The sequence below is a fragment of the Bombus huntii genome, chromosome 2 (genome assembly GCF_024542735.1).
Source record: "Bombus huntii isolate Logan2020A chromosome 2, iyBomHunt1.1, whole genome shotgun sequence".
In the NCBI taxonomy this organism is placed as follows: domain Eukaryota; kingdom Metazoa; phylum Arthropoda; class Insecta; order Hymenoptera; family Apidae; genus Bombus; species Bombus huntii.
In genome coordinates, this window is record NC_066239.1 from 415,297 (window position 1) to 431,711 (window position 16,415).

At 40.4% G+C, this 16,415-nt stretch overlaps 1 protein-coding gene across 1 annotated transcript in view; it reads left to right on the top strand.

Annotated features, from left to right (window-relative positions):
* Nucleotides 1–16,415, top strand: part of LOC126873505 (lachesin-like) — a 102,742-nt gene that overhangs the window by 52,542 nt on the left and 33,785 nt on the right. The window contains exon 4 of the mRNA XM_050634445.1: nt 1,154–1,339. Coding sequence (XP_050490402.1) covers nt 1,154–1,339 — 186 coding nt within the window. The remainder of the gene's footprint in view (nt 1–1,153; nt 1,340–16,415) is intronic.

The following is a 16,415-nucleotide window of genomic DNA, read 5'->3' on the forward strand; positions in this document are numbered from 1 at the left end:
GACTGAACCGTGCATACACAATTTCTGCTAGAATGTTTCGTAATACAACACCCTCTATCCGATCATATCTTAAACCAACCAATTAAACTAACTGCATCATATTCTAAAAATTCTAATAGAATTGTTCAAGTTGCAGATTTATATTTGAAGTGCCAGAAATAAAACTAATATTATAGAAGAGACATTATCAAAAAAAGCAAATGACAAAATCTCAATGTGTATGAAATTATAACTTAATTATAACAATTATGTATAACTTTGACTCAAATTCAATATTTTTAAACGATGAACAGATTGGCTCGGTTTCCTAACTGGCCGTGAGAATTTCTGGTTCTTATACATAGATACGACGAAAACAAATTTCAACTACATCTTTCTAGTAAAGAGAGAGTCATTCTCCGGAAACAGTTTCGAACACCATTACGGCATTGCCCCAGTACACCCCATAACACATTTTCCATTAATACAAGCGTTCTCAAGATCCCCACAATACGCCTCTGCGACTTCCCAAGATTTGGAATATTCTAAGGAAAATGCAAATATCGTTTCAAAATTTGGCCAAGGAGATAGAAGACGCATACGCTCCACCTATACGTGTCTCCCCGTCCGTGTCGTACGTATCCGGCTTGTTTGCATTCCGTATTCGGCCAGTCTATAGGAAAATTGCGGTGTTCTCGACCATCGAAATCTATGAACACGTCTGTGCTCTCTGATCGTTCTCGTTTGCTCAGTGTGCTACCGTCTCATTAACCCTTTCGATCTGACTGGCTTGAGGATTTACATTTGACTAGCAGGTTCAACCTACATGCCACTGGCTCTAGTAAATTGCTCGCTAAATTAAATTAAAACTAACTTCAAGAAGCGAACACTCTGCCGCATCTCTCCCAGCAACCGCCGTTTCATTGCGTCTGAAACACTATTTTGCGAATCTTCTTTTCGAATTGGAAGCTACGTAACGATATAATCAATTGGCATTGTACGACACAATTTTTCCTTCAAGTAGAATGTTTGTTTGTGAGAAAAGTTATGGTTAGAAAATAGGACAGTAAATTGAACGATCGAACGTTTAAAATATTGCAATACCGTATCGACGTTAAACTGTCAATTTAATTGTTTGCATCGTTTTTCTTGTAATAGATAAATATTTCCATAGGTTGGTTGGCTGAAAGTGGATACTAAGGCGATCCAGGCGATCCACGATCACGTAATAACTCACAATAACAGGGTCTCGGTATCACATAGAGACCATACTACTTGGAATCTTCACATAAAGAACGTACAAGAGCAAGACGAGGGACGCTACATGTGTCAGATTAACACAGATCCGATGAAAAGCCAGGTAAGTTTATCATGCCATTTCTTCGAAATTCTTCTAGTGCGATAATAGTAACAAATGTCTCAATTAAATTATACTTATTATGTGGAGTACTTGCTCAGGGGATGAACTAGAAATAGATAAAAGTGAGAGTTCAAAAACTAATTGTTGAATATATAGTACATTTGTATTGTACGTGCGAGAGTGAGGGAACGTAGAGCGGAAACACACACGAGTATGTATCCCATCCTTAATATGTATGTGAGCGTCGTCTGATGGCCTAAGACTCCGTTGAGACAAAAGAGAGAAATGCAGTGTGAAATCTCGTGCCCTGGGCCTCCGGCGAGTAGCCTACGTGGCGAGCTAAGTTATGTGAATATTACAATGAAGTTCTTTGTAATACCTCTCTAAATCATCTCCATACTTTAACACTAGTTAATTGGGGACATCAAATTTCGAACATTGGTTTAAATATTTAACTATGCAGGATTTTCCAATACAAGAAACGGGTTATTTATAGAATTTAAGCACAAATCGCTATCAGACACATTTAATTGGTTGCTATTTTGAGTATTATCAGCACTCGAAATCAGAGCTTTCTGCGATTCTGCGCACAGTTTAACCGATAGGACGAATCGTGGTAAGCCGAGAAACTTGGTGAAATAATTAGTTGGAAACCTATTTAGATCAGTAAAGTTCTCGAATGCATGTCGATTGTAGAGCATATCAATTCCAATTAAGTGTACGCCGCTACACGTCTTTCCGATTAGTTTACACGATATCTTTGCCGTGACTGATTGGATTTGCGTACTTTAATACTCAATTCGCGTACGAACGAATATACATAATCGAATATTATCGAGTTATTTTAACGGAACCTGTGTTCATATAATTCTGACTACGATGCAGTATTAGTTGAATTTTTAACTAATCAACTGTACGATGATACACACATTTTCATATTTCTGACAGTTTCTAATGATTTTTATGACTGGTATCGTGATGGAAATACATAGCAGCTACGCTATTATTATCTAAAATATGAAAATTTGGGAACGGGGACGAGAATGGAGACGGAGAGTATTAGTTACTTACAATGTTACAATTTCTGCAAGTATCGAAGGTATTCCTCTAGAAGCTCCAAAAGCATGGCATATCAGGAAATCTCACAAGCTGTCTAGTAATAGTAGTAGATACCTTTTTTTTTGTACGTGGAGAAATCCTCATGGACACTCCGCTGCTGCAGTAATCGCGTAACAGCAGAGTAATGTCGGACTCCTACCGACTAAAACTCCACGATGACCATCCTACGCGTGTGACAGGAGTGTGACAGGAACCTCTTATGAATTAACTTCCGTTGCATCCCCTTCTCGCGTCCTCTTGTTCGAGCCAGTCCTAATACCTCCCGACTATTGAATTGGCGTTAGGGCGGGGGGGATCATTGCCCCTAGCGCTGTCGCTCCTTCCCGTCGTGGTCCGTGGAGCGGCGGTGGAGTGGCTCTAGGTCGTCTGACTGCCATCCTTCTCCATAGTCTTATCCTACAAGGGTGAGAGTTTTTCTTTCTCTCCCTTTCCGCTCGCTCCTTCGCGAGCACAACTCGCTCGCAGAAGAGGCGGACGGCCTCGTATTTCTGTGACCCTCTCAACATCGCTTCTACAATCACTGAGGGGGTCAATGTTTCTCCTATGGCGTGCCACAGAGTGTAGCGGGGCAGCTCCCACGCCGGACAGAGCTCCAGGGTGTGCTGCGCTGTGTCCCTGCCCTCTCCGCAGTGGCGGCAGATGTCTGTCGTCTCTCATCTGATTCTCCTCAGGTACTCGCCGAACACGCCGTGTCCCGTGAGCACCTGGGTCATCCTGAATGTGAGCGGGAGGCCGTGACGGCTTCTCCACGCCTCCCAGTTTGGCAGGACCGCCTCCGCGCCTCGATGTTCGCCTCCCTCGTTGATCAGCTGTGATCGCCACAGGTCCCACGTGTCCTCCTCGGAATAGTAGTAGATACCTAGCGGGAACTCCCGCTTATGAACACCTTGGAAATAACAGTTAAGTTTCGATCACTTTTGCCGTAGCAAAGAGCAAACTTTTTTAGACGCTACTTATTAACCACGTATATTTATATTGTTATTAACAAAAATTTTATTATAAATCTTTTATTAGTATTTTTTATTTAAAAAAAGTCTCGGTCAATCCTTTTTTTCTTATACTTAACATTAATACAATTTTTTTCTAATAATTTGAACAGAGCACGAGTTATTTCGGAATTTGCAGAATTGTAGAACTTGTTTCCAACAAAGTTAAATCTACGAACAATGACACGCGATGTTTACGCAGCAATTTAAATGCATAGCATTTGTATTTTGCATAAAATAAAATTTGTATTTTTACCTATTCCACCAACTTGATCTCTTTTAAAAGCGTAGACGGCAAAGAACCTTACATAAAATTGACGAGTAGCTAGACGACTCATTTCCTTTCTATATTAAACATTTCAACGCATTCATGAACACAGAATTCACGGTGGAATAAAATTTCGCTTTTAAAAAGAAGGGATATAATGCATTTTCGACTCCAATAAAGCCAGTAAAAATTATGCTTTCCATGTAATTGAAAAATGACTATCGCATCCTATTTAAGCAGTCATGATGTTTTTGGAAAGTACAATTCAGAAGAATCTTTTTCATAACTTTTAGTGATCTTTCTTATATTTACTAAATTCTTTGACGTGTTATATTAATAAACATTCTATAAAAGTGACTTCGATTATCTATTATTACAATTACAATGTGTCTGTTTCTTAATTAAGAGTTACTTTATTTTTTTTTAAAAATGCAGGTCGCCAAATTTTATTTCACAAATATAAGACATCTAAATTCTTTGCTTGATATGCATCATGGGCAATAAATGCATCCAGCTTTGTTCTATCTAGCTCCTTCTTAGTCCCCAATACTTTAAATGCTTCTTCTTCCATACATTTTATTATATCATCCCTTATACGGTGATCAATGGTAAGATAAAATGTCGTCTTTACTTGTCCTTTCATTGTATGCCATTTGGCATATCCTTAAAAATATTATGAACTGATGCCCTGCCAGGTTTGGGCCTTGCATCTATTTCTTTCTAAACTGTTCCATCGGGCCCAGTTTCGATACATTGGTTCTCTACACCAGTCTCACTCTCTGATGTCAACGATAATTTGTTTCGTTTTTACCCTGGACGTGAAAGCTTATTTATAATACTTAACTCTGCTTCGGTTGTAAATAGCTTTTCATGTGTTTCCATACTGTTTTCAGTTGCTGAAGTTTCTTGTTCATCGCATACTGAACGGTCTTCTTCTATGCCCGTTATTCTTTTTAATAATTCTTTTTTCTTTTTTGGAAAGTGTTGACATTTTCAGGGTAAATATTTATCACAGAATAATACCATATACGACATACAAAACTATTGTCAAATTATATATGCTTTATTTTTTCTTTTACAGCAACTTTACACAAAACGCTCTGAGATGTTTTCTGTCTGAGTTTTAGAAATAACAAGGTTAGATGTCGACTGATTGACTACCAAACCGAGATGTATTCTGGTCAAAAGGACAATAGCAAATGAGAATATGGTTTGTAACGGCGATATTTATATGAAAATATTGATGGATGCTGGCCGTTCTCCACCAACGGTTGCTCAAGAGTGGAATTGACCATTGAACATGGATAAATCCCGCTTTTCCCGTGTTTTATCGGAATGAGCAATAACCCTAAGAAACTTCTCAACTTTTAAAATGTTTGTAACAATTGACCGTAAAAAATGCCAAATTTTATGGCGGTTCCTTAGGATTATTATGGACCTGAGTTGATATGTTTTGACACCTGGTGGCAATCTTGATCGAGGGATGGATTATTGTTTATAACAAGATTACGGGCGTAACAGTTGCTATTAATTCTTATTACTGATTTAGTTTGTTATCTGACCTTGAGATGGCCTTTTATTTGTACTGATTGCATTTATTTTAAGAGTAAATAAAATATTTTATCGACCGGTCAAATTGACCGCCTGCAATAGGCGGGACAGAGCACAATTTTTTCTTAGAAAAAAAAGCAAACGAGGTAAATACCAAGAAGTATGTTGTATGCATGTTTTGTAAAAAGTCATAAATTATGAAGTGATATGATAACATTTAAATATGGTTAAATTCTTGTAAAAATTTGTAAATGGTCAATTTGACCAACACTGGTAGGTTTAGTGTAAAATACATTATTCTTTTTTAGATTGTGGTCAAATATAACATGACGATATTTTATAATAATAAAATTTCTATAAGTATTGAAATATTATGTTAGAGAAGTTTACTGTAAGTTTAGACGTAACTTTCTTTTGAATTATGTCACTAATAAATATGGTTGGGAGATATTTATTTTAAGGCACTATAAACTATACGAATTTGTTAAAATAATAACATATTGTTTAAAATAGCGCGAGTTTTCTTGATATAGACATTTTTGTAATAAAACCTTTTGTTAGTTTATAAATATTCCAAGATCTCCAATTTCCCCTTAACCAATTGTTGTTACAAAACTTTTCTTTTCTACATTTTCCGTTGGAGATGCTTATGACAGTAAAATCTGCTGGATTATTTTTCTTCGTTAAACTTGGCTGCTTTCGTGTTTGCTAGTCGTGGAAACACGGAAGTTTTCAAAAATAAAATTGAACCGCATATCGATCTTAACGGTGCATATTATTCTTTATGGTTCCCTTTCATTGTTTATTACGTCACTGTTTTACATCTCAATTGTGCTGTAAATTTAAGGAAAATGGAGTGTTTTTCAAGGTCCGAGCACGAGAAAAATAGAGTACTTATCGAGATATTTTCTGTACCAGACAAACGTCACTGTTCATTCTTTCGAAGTCCCACAAGGAAGCTGTACCTTTTGGTTTCAAAGCATGGCTGCACCAACATACACGCTGCTGTACAAATTGTACGACCCCTTTCTCTACCCTATAGCTTCCCCTCGTATGGTCATTTCACCTCGACAAAGTATGATATAGTTCTAGATAGAGTCAAGATTCTCTTTTGAGACCTAATTTTCCAACATTTCAGATCGAATCCAGACTTTCTACGGTACAAGTATTACTAAACTAGCTCTTTGTTAAAATGTAAAATATTCACCGAGCGTAAAAACGTTATGTAACTCGCTAATAAGACCTCACAAGAGAATGACTTTCCGTCACGATGATGCTGCAGAAGAAAAACTAAAATGGGGTGTGTCTAAGGACACGAGATCATCGGATTCGTCAAGAAAAGCCTTCGTTCGCAAAGTGAGGGAAATTGACGTTGCTGTTAATTGGTCAATTTCCATGTCGGTGGCTAGAAAAGGATGCTAGCTGCCCTTGAGGGAAAGTTGCTAGCGGGAAACTTCGTTCGTTGAAAAATAGATCTCCCCTGTCTTTCCATAGTTGCGACAAAGACTGTTTGTCTGTTTGAAGGACTTTAGGTAACTAGATCTTAATGTTTATAACGGCCCTCAGGCTAGCTGGTGGAGATGCGTCGGCATCTCGTGATCGTCTTGCCCGAAGAATAGGATCTGCGTGTGGCGAGCCACGGGACAAAAACCGTTAGAATGTTTACTGTCACCAGCCGCTACAAATATTTCTTTTAAGGAGAGCTATAGAATTACTCCATACCTTTGTTAGGCAAAGCGTTCATCCCGTGACCGCGGCTACGTTCGGCGACTGGCTGTCGCCTCGAGCTTATTATCACAAATCTCGAACAAATACAATCGGATCGAAAAACGACAATTGTTTAATTACGCCTATGATAGAATCTAGATTACGGTGTTAGGGAATTTTCTCGAAATTCCAAAGAGGAGGCTTCGATGTCCTTTCATCTCCGACACGGCCATCCTGACAATCACACGTCCTCGTGCGTAACTAAAATATTGCGTTTTTCCAACATTAGACTCGACGTAACTGATATCATTTACCGTTCAACTAACTGTTCCAAATAAGTCAAGGGTCCACTTCAACAACGAAATTTCGTTCAGAGGTTTGACAATAGAAAAATAAAAGAGAACAAGAATTTGTAGCATTATAATTTGTATTCAAAGTGGTAGTTGCATTCTGTGATTTATCAGTCGGATCGTAATGGCATGATGGACTATTTGCGATTTTGTACCCAGATGAATCTCGATTTTCTAGATTGCACGACCGCACAGAGTTTTATTATATTGTCACTGGTAGTACGTGCGAATATATGACTAATTTAAATTCGTAACATCGCCGCTGGCAGTACGTGCGAATACACGACCGCTTCAGCTTCGTAACATTGCCGTCTAACGTTTTTAGAATATATCTGTCTCCCTCCAAAATCCTGCTATTACAAATGGACCCTTAAATTTCGGATCTAATTTACTTTGGTTTCTTTCCTCATTCAAAATCACCAAGATTAAACCTAACTACTTTAGCTTTAGTTTTGTCGATCTATCTTTATCATACTTAGCGCTAGTCTCTATATTCTTTATTGCTTGCTGTCTTACATCAGAGGTGCCTACTTCTCCTTCTTCGATATTGTCGGGTAGGGACAAACCGTAGGGTCTTGCTGTTTTACCGATTAACAGTTTCAATGGGCCCGACTTAGTCACGCGGTTGGTGGTGCAATTTAAAGCCAGTTGTATTTCCCCAATCGCGTCTTGCCAAGACCGCCCGGTCATTTCTATTGTTGTGAACATATATTTTTTTTAGAGCACCCATAATATGCTCTACCTGTCCATTGGTCCTACTAGCACCGGTTGCCATTAAGTGGAGTTCAATGTGTCTATCTTGACAAAAATCTTGAAATTCTTTGCCCGTAAAACATCTTCCCTGGTCCGCTATTATCCAGCGAGGACTCCCGAATAAAAATATAGCATACTTAAGTGTTTTAACGATACTAAGGGGATCTGTTATACGAGTATGATGCAGATATACGAATTTAGTGAAGACGTCGACCAAAACAATGACATATTCTTTCGAATCACTTACCGCTTAGTTTGCCCGTTATATCCATGTGTACCGTATGCCAGGGTATGCTGGTCTTAGGTATGGGATGTAGTTCAGCTTGTACTTTACCTGAACTAGCCTTCGAAACTCGACAAGCATGACAGTTCTCAACGAATTTGCGAACATATTTCGCCATTCCTTCAAACCAGTAATACTCGTATAGTTTCTCAAGCGTTTTATCCCAACCTAAGTGCATAATGGACTGGTGCACATGGTTAATAACGGACCACCTAAAACCTCTTGGGACAATGGGCAAGCAGAGAGTTCTGCCTTTTCTTTGTATTTTACGATGAAGGGTACCGGACCGTAACTCATACGTATTCGCGATATCTACCGTGAGCTTCTAGTTTTGCAATTTATTGACGATGTCAGAAATTTGAAGGTCAAGACGTCGTTCCACTGATAGCCAATCTTCGGAGGTTTCGGTCAGATTAATTTCCTTCTCTACGGGGGTGATCCAAGTCTACGGGGTTTCGCGAGAAGAAATTTACGTGGGCCTTTCGTTTACCTTCTTGATACATAATGTCAAAAGTAAAATTTTGTAAGTAAGCCCACCGCCTGTGAACCCTGTCATTTAAATTCGCCCCATGACTAGATGCCTTCAAGGAATTACAATCAGTAACAACAAGAAATTCTCGTCCATGTAGATGGTGGCGAAAATGTTCAACAGCGTTTAACAACTGCTAACGTCTCTAGTTCATATAAATGATACCTAGATTCCGCAGGGCTAGTTCTTTTGCTGTAATATTCCACTACCCTGTTTTTATCTTCGACCTTATGCATTAAAGTAACCCCATATACATCCGAACTAGCGTCAGTATATAATCCTATCGGATAATTAGGGTCAAATATCTTTAACACCAGAGTATCAGTCAGGACAGAAATTACCTTTTGCCTCATCTTTTCGCGTTTATCTGTCCAAGTTATGTTTTTGTTACCGAAAGTAGGTGTGCATAGAGGTTTCATTACCTGTGAAAACTTAGAGACGAATTTTCGGAAGTAAGAAACTAAACCTATGAGCTGTCTATGCTGTGTGACGGTCGTTGGTCAGGAAAAGAACTCAAGGTTTGTATTTTACCCGGGTTGGGGCGAACTTCTCCGTTATGAATTACATGTCCCAAATAGAGTACCGATATGTTTAGGAAAGAGCATTTAAAAAATTAGAAGAAAATCCGGCATTTACAAGGGTCTTTAATATGGTATACAATCTTCCTAGAGCTTGATCTATGGAGTAGGCAATAATTAGAACATCATCTCAATAAATAACAACGTACGAATGGCACGCTGGCTGCCACACGTGTTTTCAAAGGAATCTCAAGAATGATCTCTCGTTTTGTTTATTCGCAACATCAAAACCACCAGCCGTTGTTGAATACAATGAAGGTAAGTGTGGCACAGATCACTCCGACCAAATGGTTTCTTATGCCACCACAATTATAGAAGGAATCAAGTGGTACAGAAGACTTGCATGCAACTGACAGAACTCAATTCTGACACCGCATAACACAGGTGTAAAATGTAAATATTGTAAATATTTGTAAATATTTGTAAATATTTGTAAATATTTGTAAATAATCCTATTTGACCCCCCCCCCCCCCCCCGCCCCATCCCTCTCATCCCACCCCTCCCCAAAGTTACACAGCACCCAAAAAGCAAACTACTGAAGCGTCCTGTTTTGCGACCAAGTTTTTCAGGACAGAAAAAAAAATAAAAAAAAAAGCTCCGCTCCCCAGAGGCTTAAATCCAAAAACTGCATCATACAACAAAAAATGTAAAGCGCCGACACATAATACAGCATGGCTACGTCCTACCGTCGCGTATCGGTACCTTTACCTCACATACCATTACAAAAATTCATGTTTATTGTGAATAATGTACTTAAAATCTGTATTTTCTGGACTTAATAAACTCCCCTTGTAAAAACTTTGCATGCAACTCCTTCTAGGGATTTCCGTTGTAAACGCTTTGATGGTTTACAAAATTGCAACAAGGAAGAACATAAATATTAGAATATGTAGACAAGTATTAGTTGCAAAATTATTAGGGTTGCCTGAAAATGCAAAAATCCTTGTTTTCGACGGAGTCAGCATAATATCGCCGTTCGGAAAAACGATTCCGGAAGAAACACTAGACGCGCATGCAACCATGCCATGCAAACAAAAGACGTCGACTAGACCGAACAAAGGCACAAAAGAATTTTGAAGAAAACAACAACTTATTGTCCAAATTGTCCATCGAGGGAAACCAATGCTGTATAATTAGGATAAATAGGGATTTGGCGAAACCTGCTGGCCATGTCCAGACTAATAAAATATCTTGCTTTTGCAATCTCGCAATTTGATCCGCAATAAGAGGTAAGAGATACCGATCCGCGACTGCATTTTTATCTAGTTCTCGAAAATCTACAAATCATCTATCTGAACCATCGTTCGTCATCACGAGTAACATAGGGCTCACGAACGATGAATTACTAGGCCTTATGATATTTTGCTCTAATTAATTAGCTTATTCTCTCACGTACTATTCTCCGTTCTTCCTCGCGAAGTCTATTAGGACTCCTTTGTACGGTGATGTTAGGATCAACTAATTGTATTTCTAACTGGCTTGTATTTACGCGAGTACGTAGGAAACGCGTATCGGATGAATCTCTGAATTTTTGAAAAGAAAGGTTAATCGACTTTTATCACTACCACGCACCTCATTGTCAACTTCATTAACATCGATCTCGTTTTCAGCGGTTTTATTACAGGCATGAATTATTCTTGTTTTGCACATAGCGAGGTTATTTTGTGTAATATTACGTCAAAACGTTGGCTTAAAATTTTTAATCATATTCAAAATTTAATAATTAAAATTTAATCATATAAATCATATTTTAAATAACTATCAGCGAGAACATGAAAAATGTATCTCTAATGTAAAACCACTAACATCGGCAACGGACAAGATTTGAGATGTACGTTTAATACAAATATTTCTTATTCCTCGCATTACTACTATATCAATCGTTCTTTTGCCAGAAAATCTCAAGACTACGGATTCTTTAATTAGTGAACACTCGGTTCTAAAATCGGGGTAAAATGGAAACGACTCACCCGGATGACTTGATCCACCAGTTGATCACTACGTAAGTCGATTCGACACTTGTTATTGAAATTATATTCAGGGCACTGCTTTGTAAAGGATTTTCCTCCATAATCGGATTGACAGCTACGGATCAAGCAGCGGAGTCGGAGCCAACGGTTTTAGGGTTAAAACGCGGTGGCGGAAAATTGTTAGGTTCCACACTGAATTAACTCGCGCACGATGGTCGTAACCTCTTGCACTGTTATAGCCGGCACTGATGCCACTTCTGATGCCGGAGTAACATTAGAATTAGGGTTAGGGGCGTGAAACGAATCTTCATTTAGATTACACATTCAGTTCGCTGTGGAGTACCGAAGCGTGCAGACGTGTCTCTAGTGCCCAGCGTAGTTCGAAAACAGCACGTGTCGTCCAACCGTCGAAAGAGAACACAGCTAAGTGTCCCTTACCCTTTAGGGAGAAGAAAATCCCACGCACCTAACCCCAACCCGAATACTAGCCTCACAGCCTCACGACTAGTTGTTCATTCCGAATTAACTAGCTCGATGATGGCCCAGCAACCGCGACCAGGCTCTCCGGAGCAGACTCGCAGCTACCCCGTGCTACCCCCCCCCCCCTCCGTGGCAGAAGTGTAGCAGAAATCTCCGCACTAACGACGCTAACATTACAAAGAAAAGGAAAATAGAAACAGCAACGCAAATAAACACACACAACAGGATCGCCGTATTGGAATCCTCAAACGACGCCATGGAAATCGTAGAACCGCCACCAAACCAACACTCACAGAGAATCCCCCCTCCCCCACCAATATTTGTGGACGACGTCATCGACATACAGACAATGATCAAGTCCCTAGAGAGAGATATCTGCAAGGAGGAATATAACCTTAAGATAAATAACAATAAAGTAAAAATACTGCCGAGGAACCCAGAAGCTTACAGAAAACTCACCAAGATACTTAGGACCCTGAACGCCAACTTCCACACCTACCAACTCAAACAGGAAAGGCCTTTCCGGGTGGTCCTACGAAACATACACCACTCAGCAGACATAGACGAACTCAAATACGAACTCTCAAAACTCAGCCACGAGGTCATCAACGTAAGTAATATAAGGCATAGAGTCTCGAAAGACCCGTTATCCTTATTCTTCCTAGACATTAAACAAAAGCCGAACAATAAGGAAATCTACAACATCAGTCGCCTAATGAACGCGATAGTAAAGATCGAACCACCGCTCGTGAAAAAGAAATAGTGCAGTGCAAAAGGTGCCAAAGGTACGGTCATACGCAGAAATACTGCAACCATACTTTCCGCTGCGTTAAATGCGCAGGCTCTCACTCCACTGACCAGTGCGCCAAATCACCGGAAACCCCAGCGAAATGCATCCACTGCCAAGGGGACCACCCTGCCAACTACAAAGGCTGCCCAGCATATAAAACACTATACACGAACAGGTACCCTAAGCTCAGAGCAAAAGAGGTATCCAACCAAACACCCAGCCCGCCGAAATTCACGACTACCCCAACCCCCTCAACCAACCAAACACCCAGTCCTACCAAATTCATCTCCACCTCAACCTCCTATGCCCAAGCAGTACAAGGCATCCAAAATAACCCGAACAGCCAAAGGAATCTTCCCCAAAACAGTGTCCCCAACCCACCTAACACAGACAACTCCTTAAGGCTTGAAAAGCTAATAGAGAAACAATCAGAGCAAATAAATCACTTGCTATCGCTACTAACACTCATCGTGGAAAAATTAGCACGCCCCGACTCAAAATAAAACCAAGGCGCATAGCACTGTGGAACGCCAACGGTCTAGCGCAACACAAACTTGAACTAGAACTCTTCTTAAAACACCAGCAAATCGACGTAATGCTCGTATCGGAAACCCACTTCACCGACAAGAGCTACCTGAAAATAAATGGTTACAAATTCTACCATACCCAACACCCCAGTGGAAAGGCCCACGGTGGCACCGGAATAATAATCAAAGCAAGTATTAAGCACTACGAACTTCCATCATTCCAGAAAGACTACCTCCAAGCAACAAACGTAGCAATAGAAGACTGTCATGGCTCAATCACCACCTCAGCAGTATACTGCCCTCCCAGACACTCCATCGCCAAAGAAGACTTTGATAACTTCCTGGACACCCTGGGCAATAGATTCATAGTTGGAGGAGACTATAACGCCAAGCACATCCAATGGGGCAGCAGACTGGTTACAGCAAGAGGCAAAAACCTCTTAAACAGCATAATAAACAACAACCTCAACTACCTCACCACATACGAACCCACATACTGGTCCACTGACACCAACAAAATACCCGACCTTCTCGACTTCTTCATAACTAAAAATATCCCATCAAGACACGTCCAGACCAACTCCTCGGCTGATCTCTCCTCTGATCATTCTCCCGTGATAGCAACAGTCAGTTCAACAATCATCGAGAATACACCTAATGGCTCCATTCACAACCAACACACCAACTGGCAGCTCTTCAGAGAAGTCTTTACACACTCAACCTCAGCCTTCACCCCACTAAAAACAAAGGAAGAAATCGAAGCAGCCACGGAATACTTAAACACGAGCATAATAAACGCAATCCGCCTCTCCACACCGACAAAGCCATCTAACAGCAAACAAGAATATCCCCAATACATACTAAAAAAAATAGCAGAAAAACGTAGACTAAGAAGAGTATGGCAGACCCATAGAACACCGGATGACAAACGCAAACTAAACAACGCAACTAGAAAGCTATCCAGAACCTTAAAAAACTATAAAAACGACTGTTTCCATAAATACCTCGCCAGCTTATCCCCCACAGCCGACTCCAACTACTCACTATGGAAGGCCTCCAGGAAACTCACACGCCCCCCACAAATAATCCCACCTATCCGCCGTCCGCAAGGTGGATGGGCGCGAAGCCCTATAGAAAAAGCCGACCTGTTTGCTAAACACTTGTCAAAAGTATTCAAACCCCATTCCCCCAAAGCCGCCGTGGACGTTACTGAATACCTGCACACCCCCTTCCAAATGTCCCCTCCTATCGAACCCTTCTCCTCTGCAGAGACTATAGAAACAATCAGTCGCCTAAACCCCAAGAAAGCAGCAGGACACGACCTAATAGGCAATAAAGCAATCAAGGAACTTCCCACAAAAGGGATAGCACTCATCACATCGATTTTTAATGCTATCCTTCGTCTGGAACACTATACTAAGGCCTGGAAAATCTCATTGATTACCCTCATCCCTAAACCCGGTAAACCGATATACGAAACCAGCTCTTATCGCCCAATCAGTCTTTTACCTACCCTGTCCAAACTATTCGAGAAGATGCTCACGAACCGACTCCTTCCAATCCTAGAGAACTTGAAAACACTCCCAGATCACCAATTCGGCCTTCGGAAATAACATTCAACAGTAGAGCAAATCCATCGCATAACCCACATGATCAGCCAAACCCTTGAAAAGAAAAAATATTGCTCAGCGGTATTCCTAGACATTCAACAGGCATTCGACAAAGTATGGCATGAAGGGCTACTATACAAACTTAAAAAGATCCTACCTCACCCCTACCACTTCATCCTAAAATCCTACTTAACCAATAGACAATTCATTGTTAAATGCCTAGACGCCACTTCCGCAACATTCCCAATAGAATCCGGCATACACCAAGGTAGTGTCCTCGGACCCCTACTATACTCCATCTACACTGCCGACTTACCTATATCAAACGAGATAACAATAGCAACATTTGCTGACGACACAGCGCTATTAGCTACCCACGCAGACCCGGTAATAGCCTCATCCACTCTCCAGCGAAGTCTCGACTCCATGGAAAAGTGGTTTCACAAATGGGGCTTCAAAGTCAACGAAAAGAAATCCTCACATGTAACCTTCACGCTCCGAAAACAAACCTGCCCCCCAGGTCACCATCAACAATGCAACAGTTCCTAGCAGGGACACAGTCCGATACCTGGGCATGACCCTGGACAGGAGACTAACGTGGAAGACACACATCTCAGATAAAACGAAGCAACTAAAGGACAAACTAAAAAAACTCTATTGGCTCGCGGGCCGACGCTCCAAACTAAACATACAGAATAAAATTACCCTCTACAAGACCGTAATAAAACCTGTCTGGACCTACGGAATCCAACTATGGGGAACAGCAAGTAACTCCAACATGGAAATACTCCAACGCTTTCAATCGAAAACGCTAAGGTCCCTAATTGACGCACCTTGGTATGTAACCAATGAAACAATACACCGCGACCTCAAGATACCCACCGTCAAAGAGGAAATAGCAAAATATAGCGACAGATATAGCAAAAGAATCAACAAACACCGAAACCCCCTAATCACTGGACTACTCGATACGACGGACCAGATTCGCAGGCTGAAGAGGCACTACCCGCTAGACCTAAACGTTAGATTCATTTAATTATCCAAATTAAGCATATGCACTTACTTATAATACTTATAAATTATACCTATCTATAATAAGTATTAACTTTTTGTAAATAAACAGCCATGTCACTGCGCCACGCCAGAAAAATTACTGAAAATTCTCAACGCGAGAATTGATTGTAATTTCAACAAATAAATAAAAAAAAAGATTACACATTGTCGTTATGCAATAGAGAAGACATTGACTAGTGCAAATACGATTATTACAGAATTTGACAAGTAACCGTGATAATTAGATACTCGAGAATCTAGTGACAATGATCCTAGGTTCAATAACAAATCCACGGTCAGCGGGATAACAGGATGCGCTTTCTTCCAAAGCCCAAATCGTACTCGACTTGCGTGGCTACGATGGAAGTATAACTAAACTAACTCTTTGTTAAAACGTGGAATATCCACCGAGCGTACAGACTCTAAGTAACTCGCTAATACGACCTCACGAGAGAATGACTTTCCGTAGCGATGATTCTGCAGAGGAAAACTATGATGGGGTGTGTCTAAGAACACGAGAT